Source organism: Dreissena polymorpha, chromosome 2, assembly GCF_020536995.1.
Source record: "Dreissena polymorpha isolate Duluth1 chromosome 2, UMN_Dpol_1.0, whole genome shotgun sequence".
Lineage (NCBI taxonomy): Eukaryota > Metazoa > Mollusca > Bivalvia > Myida > Dreissenidae > Dreissena > Dreissena polymorpha.
Window position 1 is genome coordinate 45418921 of NC_068356.1, and position 15549 is coordinate 45434469.

The following is a 15549-nucleotide window of genomic DNA, read 5'->3' on the forward strand; positions in this document are numbered from 1 at the left end:
TCAACTGTAATCTACCCTATCACTGTCTCCAGTCTCAACTGTAATCTACCCTATTGCTGTCTCCAGTCTCAACTGTAATCTACCCTATTGCTGTCTCCAGTCTCAACTGTTATCTATCCTATCGCTGTCTCCAGTCTCAATTGTAATCTACCCTATCGCTGTCTCCAATTTCAACTGTAATCTACCCAATCGCTGTCTCCAGTCTAAACTGTAATCTACCCTATTTCTGTCAGCAGTCTCAACTGTAATCCTTCCTATCCCTGTCTCTAGTCTCAACTGTAATCTACCCTATTGCTGTCTCAAGTCTCAACTGTAATCTACCCTATTGCTGTCTCCAGTCTCAACTGTAATCAACCCTATAGCTGCCTCCAGTCTCAACTGTAATCTACCCTATTGCTGTCTCCAGTCTAAAATGTAATCTACCCTATGGCTGTCTCCAGTCTCAACTGTAATCTACCCTATCCCTGTCTCCAGTCTCAACTGTAATCTACCCTATCCCTGTCTCTAGTCTCAACGGTAATCTACCCTATCACTGTCTCTAGTCTCAACTGTAATCTACCCTATCGCTGTCTCTAGTCTCAACTGTTATCTAACCTATGGCTGTCTCCAGTCTCTACTGTAATCTACCATATTGCTGTCTCCAGTCTCAACTGTAATCTACCCTATTTCTGTCTCCAGTCTCAACTGTAATCTACCCAATTGCTGTCTCCAGTCTCAACTGTAATCTATCCTATCACTGTCTCCAGTCTCAACTATAATCTACCCTATCCCTGTCTCCAGTCTCAACTATTATCTACCCTATCGCTGTCTCCAGTCTTAACTATAATCTATCCTATCGCTGTCTCCAGTCTTAACTGCAATCTACCCTATCGCTGTCTCCAGTCTCAACTGTAATCTACTCTATTTCTGTCTGCAGTCTCAACTGTAATTCACCCTATCCCTTTCTCTAGTCTCAACTGTAATCTACCCTATTGCCGTCTTAAGCCTCAACTATAATCTATCCTATCGCTGTCTCCAGTCTTAACTGCAATCTACCCTATCGCTGTCTCCAGTCTCAACTGTAATCTACCCTATTGCTGTCTCCAGTCTCAACTGTAATCTACCCTAAGGCTGTCTCCAGTCTCAACTGTAATCTACCCTAAGGCTGTCTCCAGTCTCAACTGTAATCTACCCTATTGCTGTCTCCAGTCTCAACTGTAATCTACCCTATCACTGTCTCCAGTCTCAACTGTAATCTACCCTATTGCTGTCTCCAGTCTCAACTGTAATCTACCCTATTGCTGTCTCCAGTCTCAACTGTTATCTATCCTATCGCTGTCCCCAGTCTCAATTGTAATCTGCCCTCTCGCTGTCTCCAGTTTCAACTGTAATCTTCCCAATCGCTGTCTCCAGTCTCAACTGTAATCTACCCTATTTCTGTCAGCAGTCTCAACTGTAATCCACCCTATCCCTGTCTCTAGTCTCAACTGTAATCTACCCTATTGCTGTCTCAAGTCTCAACTGTAATCTACCCTATTGCTGTTTCCAGTCTCAACTGTAATCAACCCTACAGCTGCCTCCAGTCTCAACTGTAATCTACCCTATTGCTGTCTCCAGTCTCAAATGTAATCTACCCTATGGCTGTCTCCAGTCTCGACTGTAATCTACATTATCGCTGTCGCCAGTCTCAACTGTAATCTACCCTATCGCTGTCTCCAGTCTCAACTGTAATCTACCCTAAGGCTGTGTCCAGTCTCAACTGTAATCTACCCTAAAGCTGTCTCCAGTCTCAACTGTAATCTAACCCTATTGCTGTCTCCAGTCTCAACTGTAATCTACCCTATCAATGTCTCCAGTCTCAACTGTAATCTACCTTATTGCTGTCTCCAGTCTCAACTGAAATCTACAATATCGCTGTCTCCAGTCTCAACTGTAATCGATCCTATCGCTGTCTCCAGTCTCAATTATAATGTACCCTTTTATTGTCTGCAGGTCATGCAGGCGGTGGTGAGTGAGGAGCAGCAGCTGGGCCAGTGCCAGGCGCAGTATGCCACCCTGGAGTCCAGCATCACCCAACGCCTCAAGTGGGCGGCTGGAGCCAACCCTTCCCTCAACCTCGTACTTCAGCAGTTTGAGGACGCCAGCCACATCAGGAAACAGCTTGCTGAAGTAGGTTATATTTGTAATTAAGCCTCATTTGCAGGAATATTAGTTTTATGCATGTGCATTAAGTGTGGTCCCAGATAAGAGGTGTGCAGTCCAACCGCTTCTGAATGAAAATCCAGTCTAGGGGGAAAGTGTTGTCCCATATAAGCCTATGCAAACTCTCCAGTCTAGGGGGAAAGTGTTGTCCCATATAAGCCTATGAAAACTCAACATGCTTTTCTGGGAAAATAATTTGCGCACATGCATGAAGCCCCTTTTCCAAAAGTGAGGCTATACTGTGATTATGTAATGTTACAACACTGGCTTTAGGTGTCCTTTTTGTGTTGTGAAAAAGGTCTCATGAATTATGTCAGGTTTCTATGTTCTTATATCATTTGGTGTGTTGCCATGTTACTGTAATTACTCTAAGTTTTCGGACACTTAAAAAGAATTTTATTGTTTTCTTGTCCGAAAATTTATATACAAACAATATTTTAAAAATATGAGTGTTCGAAAATTAGAGACATATATGTTATATTTGTTTGTCAATAATTATCTTGAAATAAAACCTATTAATATATGTGCAATAATTGTATTGTGTTGTACTCTCCTTTCTCTACTTTTAATAAAATTCAACTTCACTTGTTTGCAATTTCTTACCTAAAATGGTATATACAAACGTTATAAAAAACACTGCTTCCTGAATACGATATCATTTCAAATTCTATCTGGTGAAACCATGGTATGCCAGGTTTTATGACCCCTAAATCTGGTTGTAAAACTTTATGATCAAAGGGTCCCAGATAAGAGAAAACGGGGCAGAAATATAGTAGAATAGTGCTGTAAAATATACTGTCTGAAAAATTGGGAGTCCTTAATTATGGACGAAAAAAACACATCTGTCCGAAAATAAAGAATGAAGAAAAATAATTACTTTGGCTTAAAAAGGGGATGTCCGAAAACTTAGTGTCTGAAAACTTAGAGTAATTATGGTATATTATCATGTATTATGTTTTTTGTCTGTTCTACAAATTCTGCAACCATTTAATATGTTCTTCCATTTTCTACAATAATGTTTTTCATGATCTACAACCATGTTGTATGCATGTCCATGCGCTACAAGATTTTTTGTATGATACCATGTTCTACAATCATGATTTATGGTTTTAAAGCATGTGCTTGTGTTACCATGTTCTACAAATCTTGTCATACAATGTTTTACCATCTTATCTGTGTGTTGACACTGTAACAACCATGTTAATAATGTGCAACATTGTTCTACTATAATGTCTTTTGTTCTCTACTCATATAGAATATTCTACAATCATGTCCTGTGATCTCTTATCATGGTGTATGTTCTTTAATCACGTCCCATGTTCTCTACTTATGGTGTATGTTCTACAATCATGTACTATTTTTATGTCCCCAACCACTATAGTGGGGGACATATTGTTTTTGCCGTGCCTGTTGGTTGGTTGGTTGGTTTGTTTTTTGTTTGTTTGCTCCAACTTTAACATTTTGCTATAACTTTTGCAATGTTAATGATAGCAACTTCATATGTGGCATGCATGTGTATCTCATGGAGCTGCACTGTTTGAGTGGTGAAAGGTCAAGGTCATCCTTCAAGGTCAAAGGTCAAATATATAGTTTCAAAGTGGCGCAGTAGGGGACATAGTGTTTCTGACAAACACATATCTTGTTCTTCTTCTGTTGTATGTTCTACAATCATGTTCTATGTTCTCTACTCATGTTGTGTGTTCTACAATTATGTTCAGTGTTTTCTTATCATGTTGAAGGTTCTACAATCATGTCATTTGTTTTCTACTCATGTTGTATGTTCTACAATCATGCCCTATGTTTGCTACTGTGTTCTATGTTCTTCAATCATGTCCTATGTTTGCTGCTCACGTCCTATGTTCTACCCTAATGTTCTTTGTTCTACAATCATGGCTTATGTTCTTCAGTCTTGTCCTTTGTTCTCTACTCATGTCCTTTGTTTGTTACTCATGTCCTATATTCTACCATAATGTTCTTTGCTCTACAATCATGGCCTATGTTCTTGTCCTATGTTATATACTTTAACTCCTGTCCTTTGTTTTCAGGAGGAGGCCAAGAACTCCCAGGAAGTGATCAGTCTGTGTCAGGGTATCCTGCACATGGAGGCACTACGGACCCGCACACCAGAGGCCCTCACGTCTGAGACCAACTTTTTGCTCCTCATGAACAAGTATGTCCTAAAATGAGCATCTGGAAAACTGGGCTTAATGCATTTGCGTCGTGTCATCCCAGATTAGCCTGTGAAGTCATTACAGGCTAATCAGGGATGACACTTTCAGCTTTTATTGAATTTTTATTTAGAGAACGTCTCTTCTTTGCAAAAATCCAGTGTAGGCGAAAACTGTTGTCCCTGATTAGCCAGTGCAGACTGCATTAAGCCCAGTTTTCCCCAAAAAATGCTGAAATATTTAGAATGTCTAGACTCTTTACAGCATTTGATGCATGGCAGTGTAAATTTTTTCAACATTTGGCCCAAGGCTACCACTTGTCCAATCCTGATGCTATTCACCAGCCCATCCCTCTTTCTGGACTACCTTGGGCTAGTGATGTGTTTTCGGCTAGTAGAAATCCAATTATGTATACATAATGATGGTTGACAGTCACAGGTTTACTATGACTTCATTCTTACTTGGGCAAGTGGATTTAATGAGTAACTGTGAAGATTGCTTAGATCTAAAAAGTACTCAAAATTAGTAGACTGTTCTTGTGCTTTAGAATTTTTTAGCTCTACTGGCCATAGACCAGAAGAGCTTATGGGATGGCATGGTGTCTGTCTGTCTGTCTGTGTGTGTGTGTGCGTTAGACTTTCTTTTGTTTATCCGATAAAGTCCACATTTTTCATCCCATTATTTTCAAACTTGTTCAGTGTGTTGATATTTATGAGGACTCGAACCCTTTTGAAAATGGGTTAAATCAGAGTAAAAAGTCCAGAATTATCTCCCCTTGAATTTGAGAAAATTGTGAAATAAGGCTTGTTTGCGCAATAAAGTCCACAGTTTTCATCCAGTCATTTCCCCACTTGCACAGTGTCTTTAACTGAATGATGAGTCAAACCCTATTGAAAATGAGCAATATTGGAGTTATAAGTCCAGAATTATCTCCCCTTGAATTTGAGAAAAAAATGAAAATCTTTAACATTTTGCCATAACTTTTGCAATATTGAAGATAGGAACTTCATATTTGGCATGCATGTGTATCTCATGGAGCTGCACATTTTGAGTTGTGAAAGGTCAAGGTCATCCTTCAAGGTCAAAAGACCAAAAAAAAAATCAAAGAGGCGCAGAAGGGGACATAGTGTTTCCGACAAACACATTTCTTGTTTGTTTACATATAAAGTTCTATCCTTTTGAAACTTCAACAGATGTTTTATATCATCAAGGGCCAGAACCCCATTGAGAATGAAGGAACCATTTGAAGTTTAAATTTTACGTTTCTTCTTGTTTATGCGATGAATTTCCCATTTTGTGTCTGTTTGTTTCAAACTTAATCATATTGTTCATACTAACAAGGGCTTAAGCCCTATTGATTCAAGCCAGTAGAGCGATTCAGGCCCTCATGGGCCTCTTGTATTATTATACCCCCACTAAACAAAGTTAAGGGGGGTATATAGGAGTGAGCTTGTCTGTCGGTCGGTTGGTCGGTCCGTGTCCGCTTTCTAATTCAAGTAGTTTTGATCGGATCTTCACCAAACTTCAGATGCTGTATCTACATGATGTCTAGGCCAAGTTCGAACATGGGCCTTGCGGGGTGAAAAACTAGGTCACGGGGTCGCTTAGTGCGTTTTAAACATTCAGCATGTTGTCCGTTCTCTAATTCAAGTAGTTTTCATCAGAGCTTCACCAAACTTGGTCAGAAGTTGTATCTAGATGATGTCTTGGCCAAGTTCGAACATGGGTCATGGCAGGTCAAAAACTAGTTTTTACCAAGGAAAGCCTTGATTGAGAAATTCATATATTGTTAGGTTGAAATGCATTAAATTGGAAGGTTAAAAACTCATTGATATTGTCCATAAATCATGTGAGATGTCCAATCAGGGCCTTTAGCTATTGATTAACAGAGATAATCAGCTGAATACTCTTGTCTAAACACATTCTGCAGTTTTATATATGAGCTGGAAAAAATAGGCTTAATGCATGTTCCTAAAGTGTCTTCCAGAGTAGCCTGTGCAGTCCGCACAGGCAAATCAGGAACAACACTTTTGCCTAAGCTAGATATTCATTAAGATGAGACTGCATTTAAACAAAAAAAATCCATACAAGCAGAAATTGTTGTCACTGATAAGCCTTTGCAGACTGTACAGGCTTTTCTGGGACATCACTTTATGAACATGCATTTAGCCTGAATTTCCCAGAGCAAGGCTCATAATTCTCCCCACTTCTCTCCCCACTTCTCTCCCCACTTCTCTCCTCACTGCTCTCCCCACGCTGTTGTAGATGTCTGGAGAGCTGCCATCAGACGTCCCAGTCCAACAGCTCTGTGGGTCACCTAGAGATCATGCTCATGCAGATGAAGGTAGTATAACATTTGTGTCACACTGTGGGAAATCATGCATAAAGTGTTGTCCCAGATTAGCCTGTGCAGTCCACACAACCTAATCAGGGACCACACTTTCCACTTATATGGCATTGTTTGTTTGTTTAAAGGAAGAAACAAAAATACTTATGATAATTTTTTTTAATCAAAAGGAAACCACAAGGTCATTAAGTATATATTAGCAAATCTTGTATAACATGTTTGAACATTATTGCTGCTACATAGTATTACTTTGTTTTTATGATCATATACATGTATACATTATATGTCTTATATTGAATAAAAAAGAATAAAAAGAATCAACAATCTTCTCAGCAAGAATCCAGTTTCTGCAGAAACTGTCATCACTGATAAGCCATAGCTTACTGAACAGGCTAATCTAAGACGACACTTCGCAAATGTAGTGAGCCCGATTTTCGCAGAGTGCGACAAATTTCCTATAAATTTACCTCAAGATCTATGAGTGTATGTTTGTTGTACCATAACATGTTGTGTTTTTTTTAACAAGTTGAAAAAAAATATCATTCAGATGAAAAATGAGAAAAATCGTATATGCGTGACAAAAATTAAGGATTAATTGCATGTTAGCATGTGTGCTTTTATGTAGCACAGCTAAGGTGGGAACTACCAAACAAATTGTGCACTTTCTACTTCAAGCTGTGTATGTTGAGAGTTTTAAAACCAATGAGTGCCTTGTTTGTTAATTCAACAGATTGAATTCTTTGAAAACTGGGCTTAATGCATCAGCTTGATGTTGTCCCATGTTGTTTTTTTTTCTGCAATTTAAGAAAAGCCGTAAAACAGACCCGATCCCAAGGTAAAGGGAACCCAATCCCAAACCGAAATTTCTAAAAGAAATTCCAATTTTTTTATATAAAAAAAGTCTCTAATGATTATTATATCTCAAATTTATTGCATACACATTTAAAAAAGTATATAACAATAACTCTTCATGCGAATTGCATGTTTGCCCAAAATGGCCAGGACAATTCCTGATAGGCCTATGTTGTCGATAAAAATTCCCACATTTGCCATTTTATGGATTTAAAAAATACCACTTTTGCTCCTTTTCCCAAAATGGCTAGAAAAACCCCTGTCCCAGATTATCCTGTAAAGTCAGGGACGAAGTTTCTTTTAAATGAAAATCTAGTCAAGGCAGATTTAAGTCAAGTTTTCCCACAAAGTGTACACTTCGGACACTAAGCTGTACATGTTGAAAGTTAAAATTGCATTTAATGCCTTGTTGATCATGCCATACTTGTCAGCTTGCCCATTCACTAACCCCCACTGTTCCCGCCCCCCTGCAGCCACTGAGTGATGGAGAGCAGACAGACGGGGCGTGGCTGGTTGGCGCACACAAGGAGGTCACACAGAGGCTCAAGGAGGCAGACAAGAAGATGTTGGCGCTGAAAAACAGCATCGATGATGCAAGGGTAGGTGTAGGGGGCTAGGGTAGAAATAGCTTGAAACAGCATCGACGATGCAAGGGTAGGTGTCGGTTGCTAGGGTAGAAATATCTTGAAACAGGATCGATGATGCAAGGGTAGGTGTCTGGTGCTAGGGTAGAAATATCTTGATACAGGATCGATGATGCAAGGGTAGGTGTCCGGTGCTAGGGTAGAAATAGCTTGAAACAGCATTGACGATGCAAGGGTAGGTGTCCGGTGCTAGGGTAGAAATAGCTTGAAACATCATCGACGATGCAAGTGAAGGTGTCGAATGCTAGGGTAGAAATAGCTAGAAACAGCATCGACAATGCAAGGGAAGGTGTCAGGTGCTAGGGTAGAAATAGATTGAAACAGCAATGACGATGCAAGGGTAGGTGTCCGGTGCTAGGGTAGAAATATCTTGAAACAGGATCAACGATGCAAGGGTAGGTGTCCGGTGCTAGGGTAGAAATAGCTTGAAATGGCGTCAATGATGCAAGGGTAGGTGTCCGGTGCTAGGGTAGAAATAGCTTGAAACAGCTTCAATGATGCAAGGGTAAGGTCTCCGGTGCTAGGGTAGAAATAGCTTGAAACAGCATCGACGATGCAAGGGAAGGTGTCGGATGCTAGGGTAGAAATATCTTGAAACAGGATCGACAATGCAAGGGTAGGTGTCCGGTGCTAGGGTAGAAATAGCTTGAAACAGCGTCAATGATGCAAGGGTAGGTGTTGGGTGCTAGGGTAGAAATAGCTTGAAACAGCATCAACGATGCAAGGGAAGGTGTCGGGTGCTAGGGTAGAAATAGCTTGAAACAGCATCGACGATGCAAGGGAAGATGATTGGGTGCTAGGGTTAGAAATAGCTTGAAACAGCATCGACGATGCAAGGGAAGGTGTCGGGTGCTAGGGTAGAAATATCTTTAAACAGGATCGACGATGCATGGGTAGGTGTCCGGTGCTAGGGTAGAATTAGCTTGAAACAGCGTCAATGATGCAAGGGTAGGTGTCTGGTGCTAGGGTAGAAATAGCTTGAAACAGCGTCAATTTTGCAAGGGTAGGTGTCTGGTGCTAGGGTAGAAATAGCTTGAAATATCTTAAAACAGCATCAACAATGCAAGGGTAGGATTTTTGTGCTATAGTAAAAATTGCTTGAAACAACATTCACAATGCAATGGTGGTCATTATTTGGTTTTATAGATTTAAAGCGCTGGAATAGAAAATGTCTTTGAAAAAACTGTGTGATTTCTGTCAAAGTAAATGTTGATGTATTCAATATCTGTAGAAGTTAATGTTTGTATGGTTATGGCTCAGATATTCTCCCATTGTCTGTTTATGTGATATCATTAGGATTGGAAGGAGCCAGTAAAACAATGATGTTGAGGAAAAGTATCTTATACATTTGCCCTAATTGATTTTCAAAAGAGCATAAGTATCTATTTAGAAGCTAGCCTTTATGGTACTTTTGAAGATGACATTTTTAACATTATAAGAAACATATTTATGTGTGCATTTTACATAAAATTGCTTTTATGTAATGATCATTCCTTGTGTCTGTGTTTACAGGATGGAATTCAGGCAGAAGTTGACACCATCAAGTCCGTTATACAGACCCATCATAAGCTGATGTCTGACATCCGCACCATTCTCAAGTCTCTAGCTAAGGTTTGCCTATTTGTAGCTATATTAACATGAGTAGGGGACTGGTAATATGTTTGTTGTATACTTGAATGAACGCCTTCTTTGAACTCTTGTGTAACTCTTAAGCATCAGTACCAAACTTTCAGAAAGCACTTGTTAGGTAAAAATCTATCTGCAAGATTTAAAGTTATAGTATGATGCTGGAAAGGGCAGGTCCAAAGAGAATGAACATTATTTAAATTATACATTAGAATAATTTAAGATACATTTTGTAATGTTTGGTGTTCAAAATATAGTCAACATCAGTATTCTTACGGTATCGCTATGTAGGTGGTATTTCTATTGCACTCCTAAATGCTGTTAATAATAATAATAATTTGTGATCCATTTTCCATTCGCTGTCAGAACACAGTTTTACCAGTGATCTTGGTATCTTGTTGTTATCAATCAAAAACATTTCAATTGTTTATTCATCTGCTTGCACTTTCACTTTCCCTGAGTCTCATTAGAATGTGCATTTTTCTAGCTCTCGCCATTTGATTATGCATCACTAAACAAATGTTAAATTGCTAAGAAGGGGAGGCACCTTTACATGCATCCATTGTCGTTTACAGAGGAGTGGTATAAATACAGTGGTGCAGTTCATACGGCAGTTGAACTATTAATATGAGCCATGCTCTGTGAAAAAGGGGTTTAATGCATCTGTGTTAAGTGTCGTCCCAGATTAGACTGTGCAGTCCGCACAAGCTAATAAGGGACGACACTTTACGCTTGTAATGTATTTTTTGTTTAAAGATAGTCTCTTCTTAGCAAAAATCCAGTTTAGGCGGAAAGTAAAACTGTTATGAGAAAGGCAGAGTGTTTGATGCATTTGCAACCAGTCTATTAGGGTGCATCTGAAACAAATGACAATTTATTTAGTCCCTCTCAGGGAGGGGTATATTAGAGTCCTTATGTTGGTCAGTTGGTTGATGTTTTCACATAACAAAGTTATAAGTTTGTGGAACAAACTTCTTCCACTTTTCTCAAGCATTGTAATTGAAACTAAAATATGTTATCTTCATGAACTGGAGTTGTGCAAGACACTTGTTCAGGCCCAATGATCCATATGTTCCCGAGATACCGTCCCTTATATATAGCTGACAAAGCAGTATGGTGGTATAAATCACGTTTCCAACAAAGCTTTTGTTCATTTTAAGAAATGAGGGTGACTGAAAACAATTGAACTGCTTCTGGGAAAATTGGACTTAATGCATGTGCACTAAGTGTTGTCCAAGATTACCCTGTGCAGTTTGCACACTTTCCGCTTTTATGGAATTTTTAGTTGAAATGAGGTCTCTTCAAAACCGAAATCCAGTGTAGACGGCAAGTGTTCTCCCTGCAGGGGCAAAACTGGGACAACACTTTATGCACATGCATGAAGCCCCATTTTTTTCAAAGCAAGGCTTAATAGTTGTTTAAATATAAAAAGAAGATAACCAAACCAATCTGCCTGTATTGCAGCAAGAGGAGACTGAGCAGGGAGAGCAGGTGATTGCAGGCGGTATCCGTGACTACCTGAACATGCACAAGAAGTTCTCTGAGAACCTCGTGTTGGGGCTCAAACTGATGGTCAGTGAGGAGTTCACAGCAGACAGCATGGCAGAGACACGGCAGCTGCTGGCTAGTCTGGCAGAGCAGATACCACTGTGAGTAATGGTTGTACTTAAAGTATCGACCCAGATTAGTCTGCAGTCCATTCAGGCTAAACACGGAAGAAACTTTCCCCTTTTATAAAATTATTTGCTCAGTTGAAGTCTTTCCCAAACAAAAATCTAGTCTAGGCAGATCATGTTTTCCCTGATTAGCCTATGCGGGACTGCGAAGGCTTATTTGGGACGATAGTTTTAGCACATGCAAAAAGCATGGCAGAGACATGCCAGCTGCTGGCTGGTTTGGCAGAGCAGACTACACAGTGAGTTGGGTTTGAAGTGGTCATGACACCAAAATGGCTCTGTATATAGTAGAAATACTAAAACTTTCATATACATTTATGAATTATATATTTGTGTAATAGTTTCATATTGTAACATTAGTAAAAGTATGTTCTGAAGTTATGTAATGTCATGATGCCAAAGATGGCCATGTTAGCCTTCCTGATAACAGTTGAGCAATATTTGATACAGTTTCATCACCTGGGATGTAAATGCTACAGTAGAAGAGAAATATGTTTGGGCTGGATTCACCTTTTATACTGAGTTCAGTCATACGTCTATAGCAGTAGGTTGTTATACCCCCACAAACGAAGTTTAGGGGGGTATATAGGAGTGAACTTGTCTGTCGGTCTGTCTGTCAGTCGGTCTGTCTGTCGGTCTGTATTAAGTGTCTGCTCTCTAATTCAAGTAGTTTTCATCCGATCTTCACCAAACTTGGTCAGAAGTTGTATCTACATGATGTCTAGGCCAAGTTCGAACATGGGCCTTGCCGGGTCAAAAACTAGGTCACGGGGTCACTTAGTGCGTTTTAAACATTCAGCATGTTGTCTGCTCTCTAATTCAAGTAGTTTTCATCCGATCTTCACCAAACTTGGTCAGAAGTTGTATCTAGGTGATTTTAAGGCCAAGTTCGAACATGGGCCTTGCCGGGTCAAAAACTAGGTCACAGGGTCACTTAGTGCGTTTTTAGGTGATCTATTTATTTTTTTTAAATTATGAGCTATTGTCATCACCTTGGCGTCGGCGTCCGGTTAAGTTTTGCGTTAAGGTCCACTTTTCTCAGAAAGTATCAATGCTATTGCATTCAAACTTGGTACACTTACTTACTATCGTGAGGGGACTGGGCAGGCAAAGTTAGATAACTCTGGCATGCATTTTGACAGAATTATGTGCCCTTTTTATACTAAGAAAATTGAAAATTTTGGTTAAGTTTTGTGATTAGGTCCATTTTATTCCTTAAGTATCAAAGCTATTGCTTTCATACTTGCAACACTAACTATCATAATGGGACTGTGCAGGCAAAGTTATGTAACTCTGACTGGCATTTTGACAGAATTATGTGCCCTTTATACTTAGAAAATTGAAAATTTGGTTAAGTTTTGTGTTTTGGTCCACTTTACCCCTAAAGTATCATAGATATTGCTTTCATACTTGGAACACTCGCAAACTATCATAAGGGTACAGTAAAAGGACAAGTTGCATAACTCTGGTTGTCATTTTTACGGAATTATGGCCCTTTTTTGACTTAGTAGCTTTGAATATATGGTTAAATTTTGTGTCCACCTTACTTCTTAAGTATCAAGGCTATTGCTTTCAAACTTCAAATACTTTCATATTATCATGAGGTTACTGTACCTGGCAAGTTGAACTTTACCTTGACCTTTGAATGACCTTGACTCTTAAGGTCAAATTATTAAATTTTGCTAAAATTGCCATAACTTCTTTATTTTTGATTAGATTTGATTGATACTTTGACAAACCTACTCTTACCTGACATACCACAATGGACTCCACCCAAACCATCCCCCCTGCCCTCCCCCCCCCCCCCCCCATCACCCTCCCCCCCCTTAATTTTTTTTTTTTTTTTTTTTTTTTTAAGATCATCTCACAAATGACAACCACACCCTCACACTATACCCCCCCCCCACCCCACCCCCCCCCCATTTTTTTTTTTTTGAAACAGTTAAAAAACACAAATATTTATTTTTATGCCCCCCCTTCGAAGAAGAGGGGGTATATTGCTTTGCTCATGTCGGTCTGTCTGTCGGTCCGTCGGTCTGTCTGTCCGTCCACCAGGTGGTTGTCAGACGATAACTCAAGAACGCTTGGGCCTAGGATCATGAAACTTCATAGGTACATTGATCATGACTCGCAGATGACCCATATTGATTTTGAGGATACTAGGTCAAAGGTCAAGGTCACGGTGACCAGAAATAGTAAAATGGTTTTTGAATGATAACTCAAGAACGCATATGCCTAGGATCATGAAACTTCATGGGTAGATTGATCATGACTTGCAGATGACCCCTATTGATTTTGAGGTCACTAGGTCAAAGGTCAAGGTCACGGTGACCCGAAATAGTAAAATGGTTTCCGGATGATAACTCAAGAACGCATACGCCTAGGATCATGAAACTTCATGGGTAGATTGATCATGACTCGCAGATGACCCCTATTGATTTTGAGGTCACTAGGTCAAAGGTCAAGGTCACGGTGACCCGAAATAGTAAAATGATTTTCGGATGATATCTCAAGAACGCTTTGGCCTAGGATCATGACACTTCATAGGTACATTGATCGTGACCCGCAGATGACCCCTATTGATTTTCAGGTCACTAGGTCAAAGGTCAAGGTCATAGTGACAAAAATCGTATTCACACAATGGCCACTACAACGGACAGCCCATATGGGGGGCATGCATGTTTTACAAACAGCCCTTGTTATTATTTTATTTTTGAAATACCGTCCAACCATCGCACCCAAGAATCCCCTCCCCCCACCCCCCCCACCCCCGAAATTTTGTTTTTTGTTTTGCATTTTTTTTTCCGCATTTTTGGAAGATAATGTAAGAAATGTCCACACCCCACACTATACACCCCTCTTCACTCCACCCCTCCCTCCTTTGTGATTGAAATTGAGAGTCCCTTCACCTTTAAAAAGAAAATAGATGAGCGGTCTGCACCCGCAAGGCGGTGCTCTTGTTCAAGTAGTTATCATCCGATCTTCACCAAACTTGGTCAGAAGTTTTATCTAGATGATCTGAAGGCCAAGTTCGAACATGGGCCATGCCAGATCAAAAACTAAATCACAGGGTCACTTTACGTTTTACACATTGAGCATGGTGTCCGCTCTCTATTTCAAGTAGTTTAAATCCGATCTTCACCACACTTGGTCAGAAGTTGTAACTAGATGATGTGTAGGTCAAGTTCGAACATGGGCCATGCCGGGTCAAAAACTAGGTCACTGGGTCACTTAGTGTTTTTTAACCTCACCATGTTGTCAGCTCTCTAATTCAAGTAGTTTTTATCCAATCTTCACCAAAATTGGTCAGAAGTTTTATCTTGATAATGTCTAGGGCAGGTATGAATATGGATCATGCCGGGTCAAAAACAAGGTCACGGGGTCGTTTAGTGCGTTTTAAACATCACAATGTTGTCCGCTCTGTAATTCAAGTAGTTTTCATCCAATCCTCACCAAACTTGGTCACAAGTTTTATCTAAATGATCTCTAGGACAAGTTTGAACATGGGCCATTCCGGGCCTAAAACTAGGTCACGGGGTCACTTAGTGCGTTTTTAGCTCACTTGAGCACAACGTGCTCATGGTGAGCTTTTGTGATCGCTTTTTGTCCGTCGTCCATTGTCCGTTGTGCGGCGTCAACATTTGCCTTGTTAACTCTCTAGTGGCCACATTTATTGTCCAATCTTCATGTGGCTACAGTAAAACCTTATTTACACTCTAGAGGCAACATTTATTTCTGATCTTCATGAAACTTGGTCAGAAGACTATTCCCAATAATATATTGGATGAGTGTGAAAATGATGCCAGTTGGTTGAAAAACATGGCCGCCAGGAGGCAGGGCATTTTTCATATATGGCTATAGCATCACCTTGTTAACACTCTAGAGGCTTCATTTCTTGTCCAATCTTCATAAAATTTGGTCAGAACATTGGTTTCATTGATATCTTGGATGAGTTCGAAAATGGTTACGTTTGCTTGAAAAACATGGCTGCCAAGGGGCAGGGCATTTTTCCTTATATGGCTATATATGGCTATAGCAAAATCTTGTTAACACTC

General features: G+C 39.9%; 1 protein-coding gene across 3 annotated transcripts in view; it reads left to right on the forward strand.

The window, feature by feature from the left end:
• Positions 1-15549, forward strand: part of LOC127866890 (serine/threonine-protein kinase SMG1-like) — a 156080-nt gene that overhangs the window by 128226 nt on the left and 12305 nt on the right. For all 3 annotated transcript variants that reach the window (XR_008043150.1, XR_008043151.1, XM_052407729.1), the window contains exons 59-64: positions 1972-2148; positions 4227-4351; positions 6615-6693; positions 8022-8147; positions 9705-9803; positions 11283-11467. Coding sequence is in view for 1 of the 3 variants with exons in the window: in XM_052407729.1 (XP_052263689.1) it covers positions 1972-2148; positions 4227-4351; positions 6615-6693; positions 8022-8147; positions 9705-9803; positions 11283-11467 (791 nt within the window). In the remaining 2 variants the exon portion in view is untranslated. The remainder of the gene's footprint in view (positions 1-1971; positions 2149-4226; positions 4352-6614; positions 6694-8021; positions 8148-9704; positions 9804-11282; positions 11468-15549) is intronic.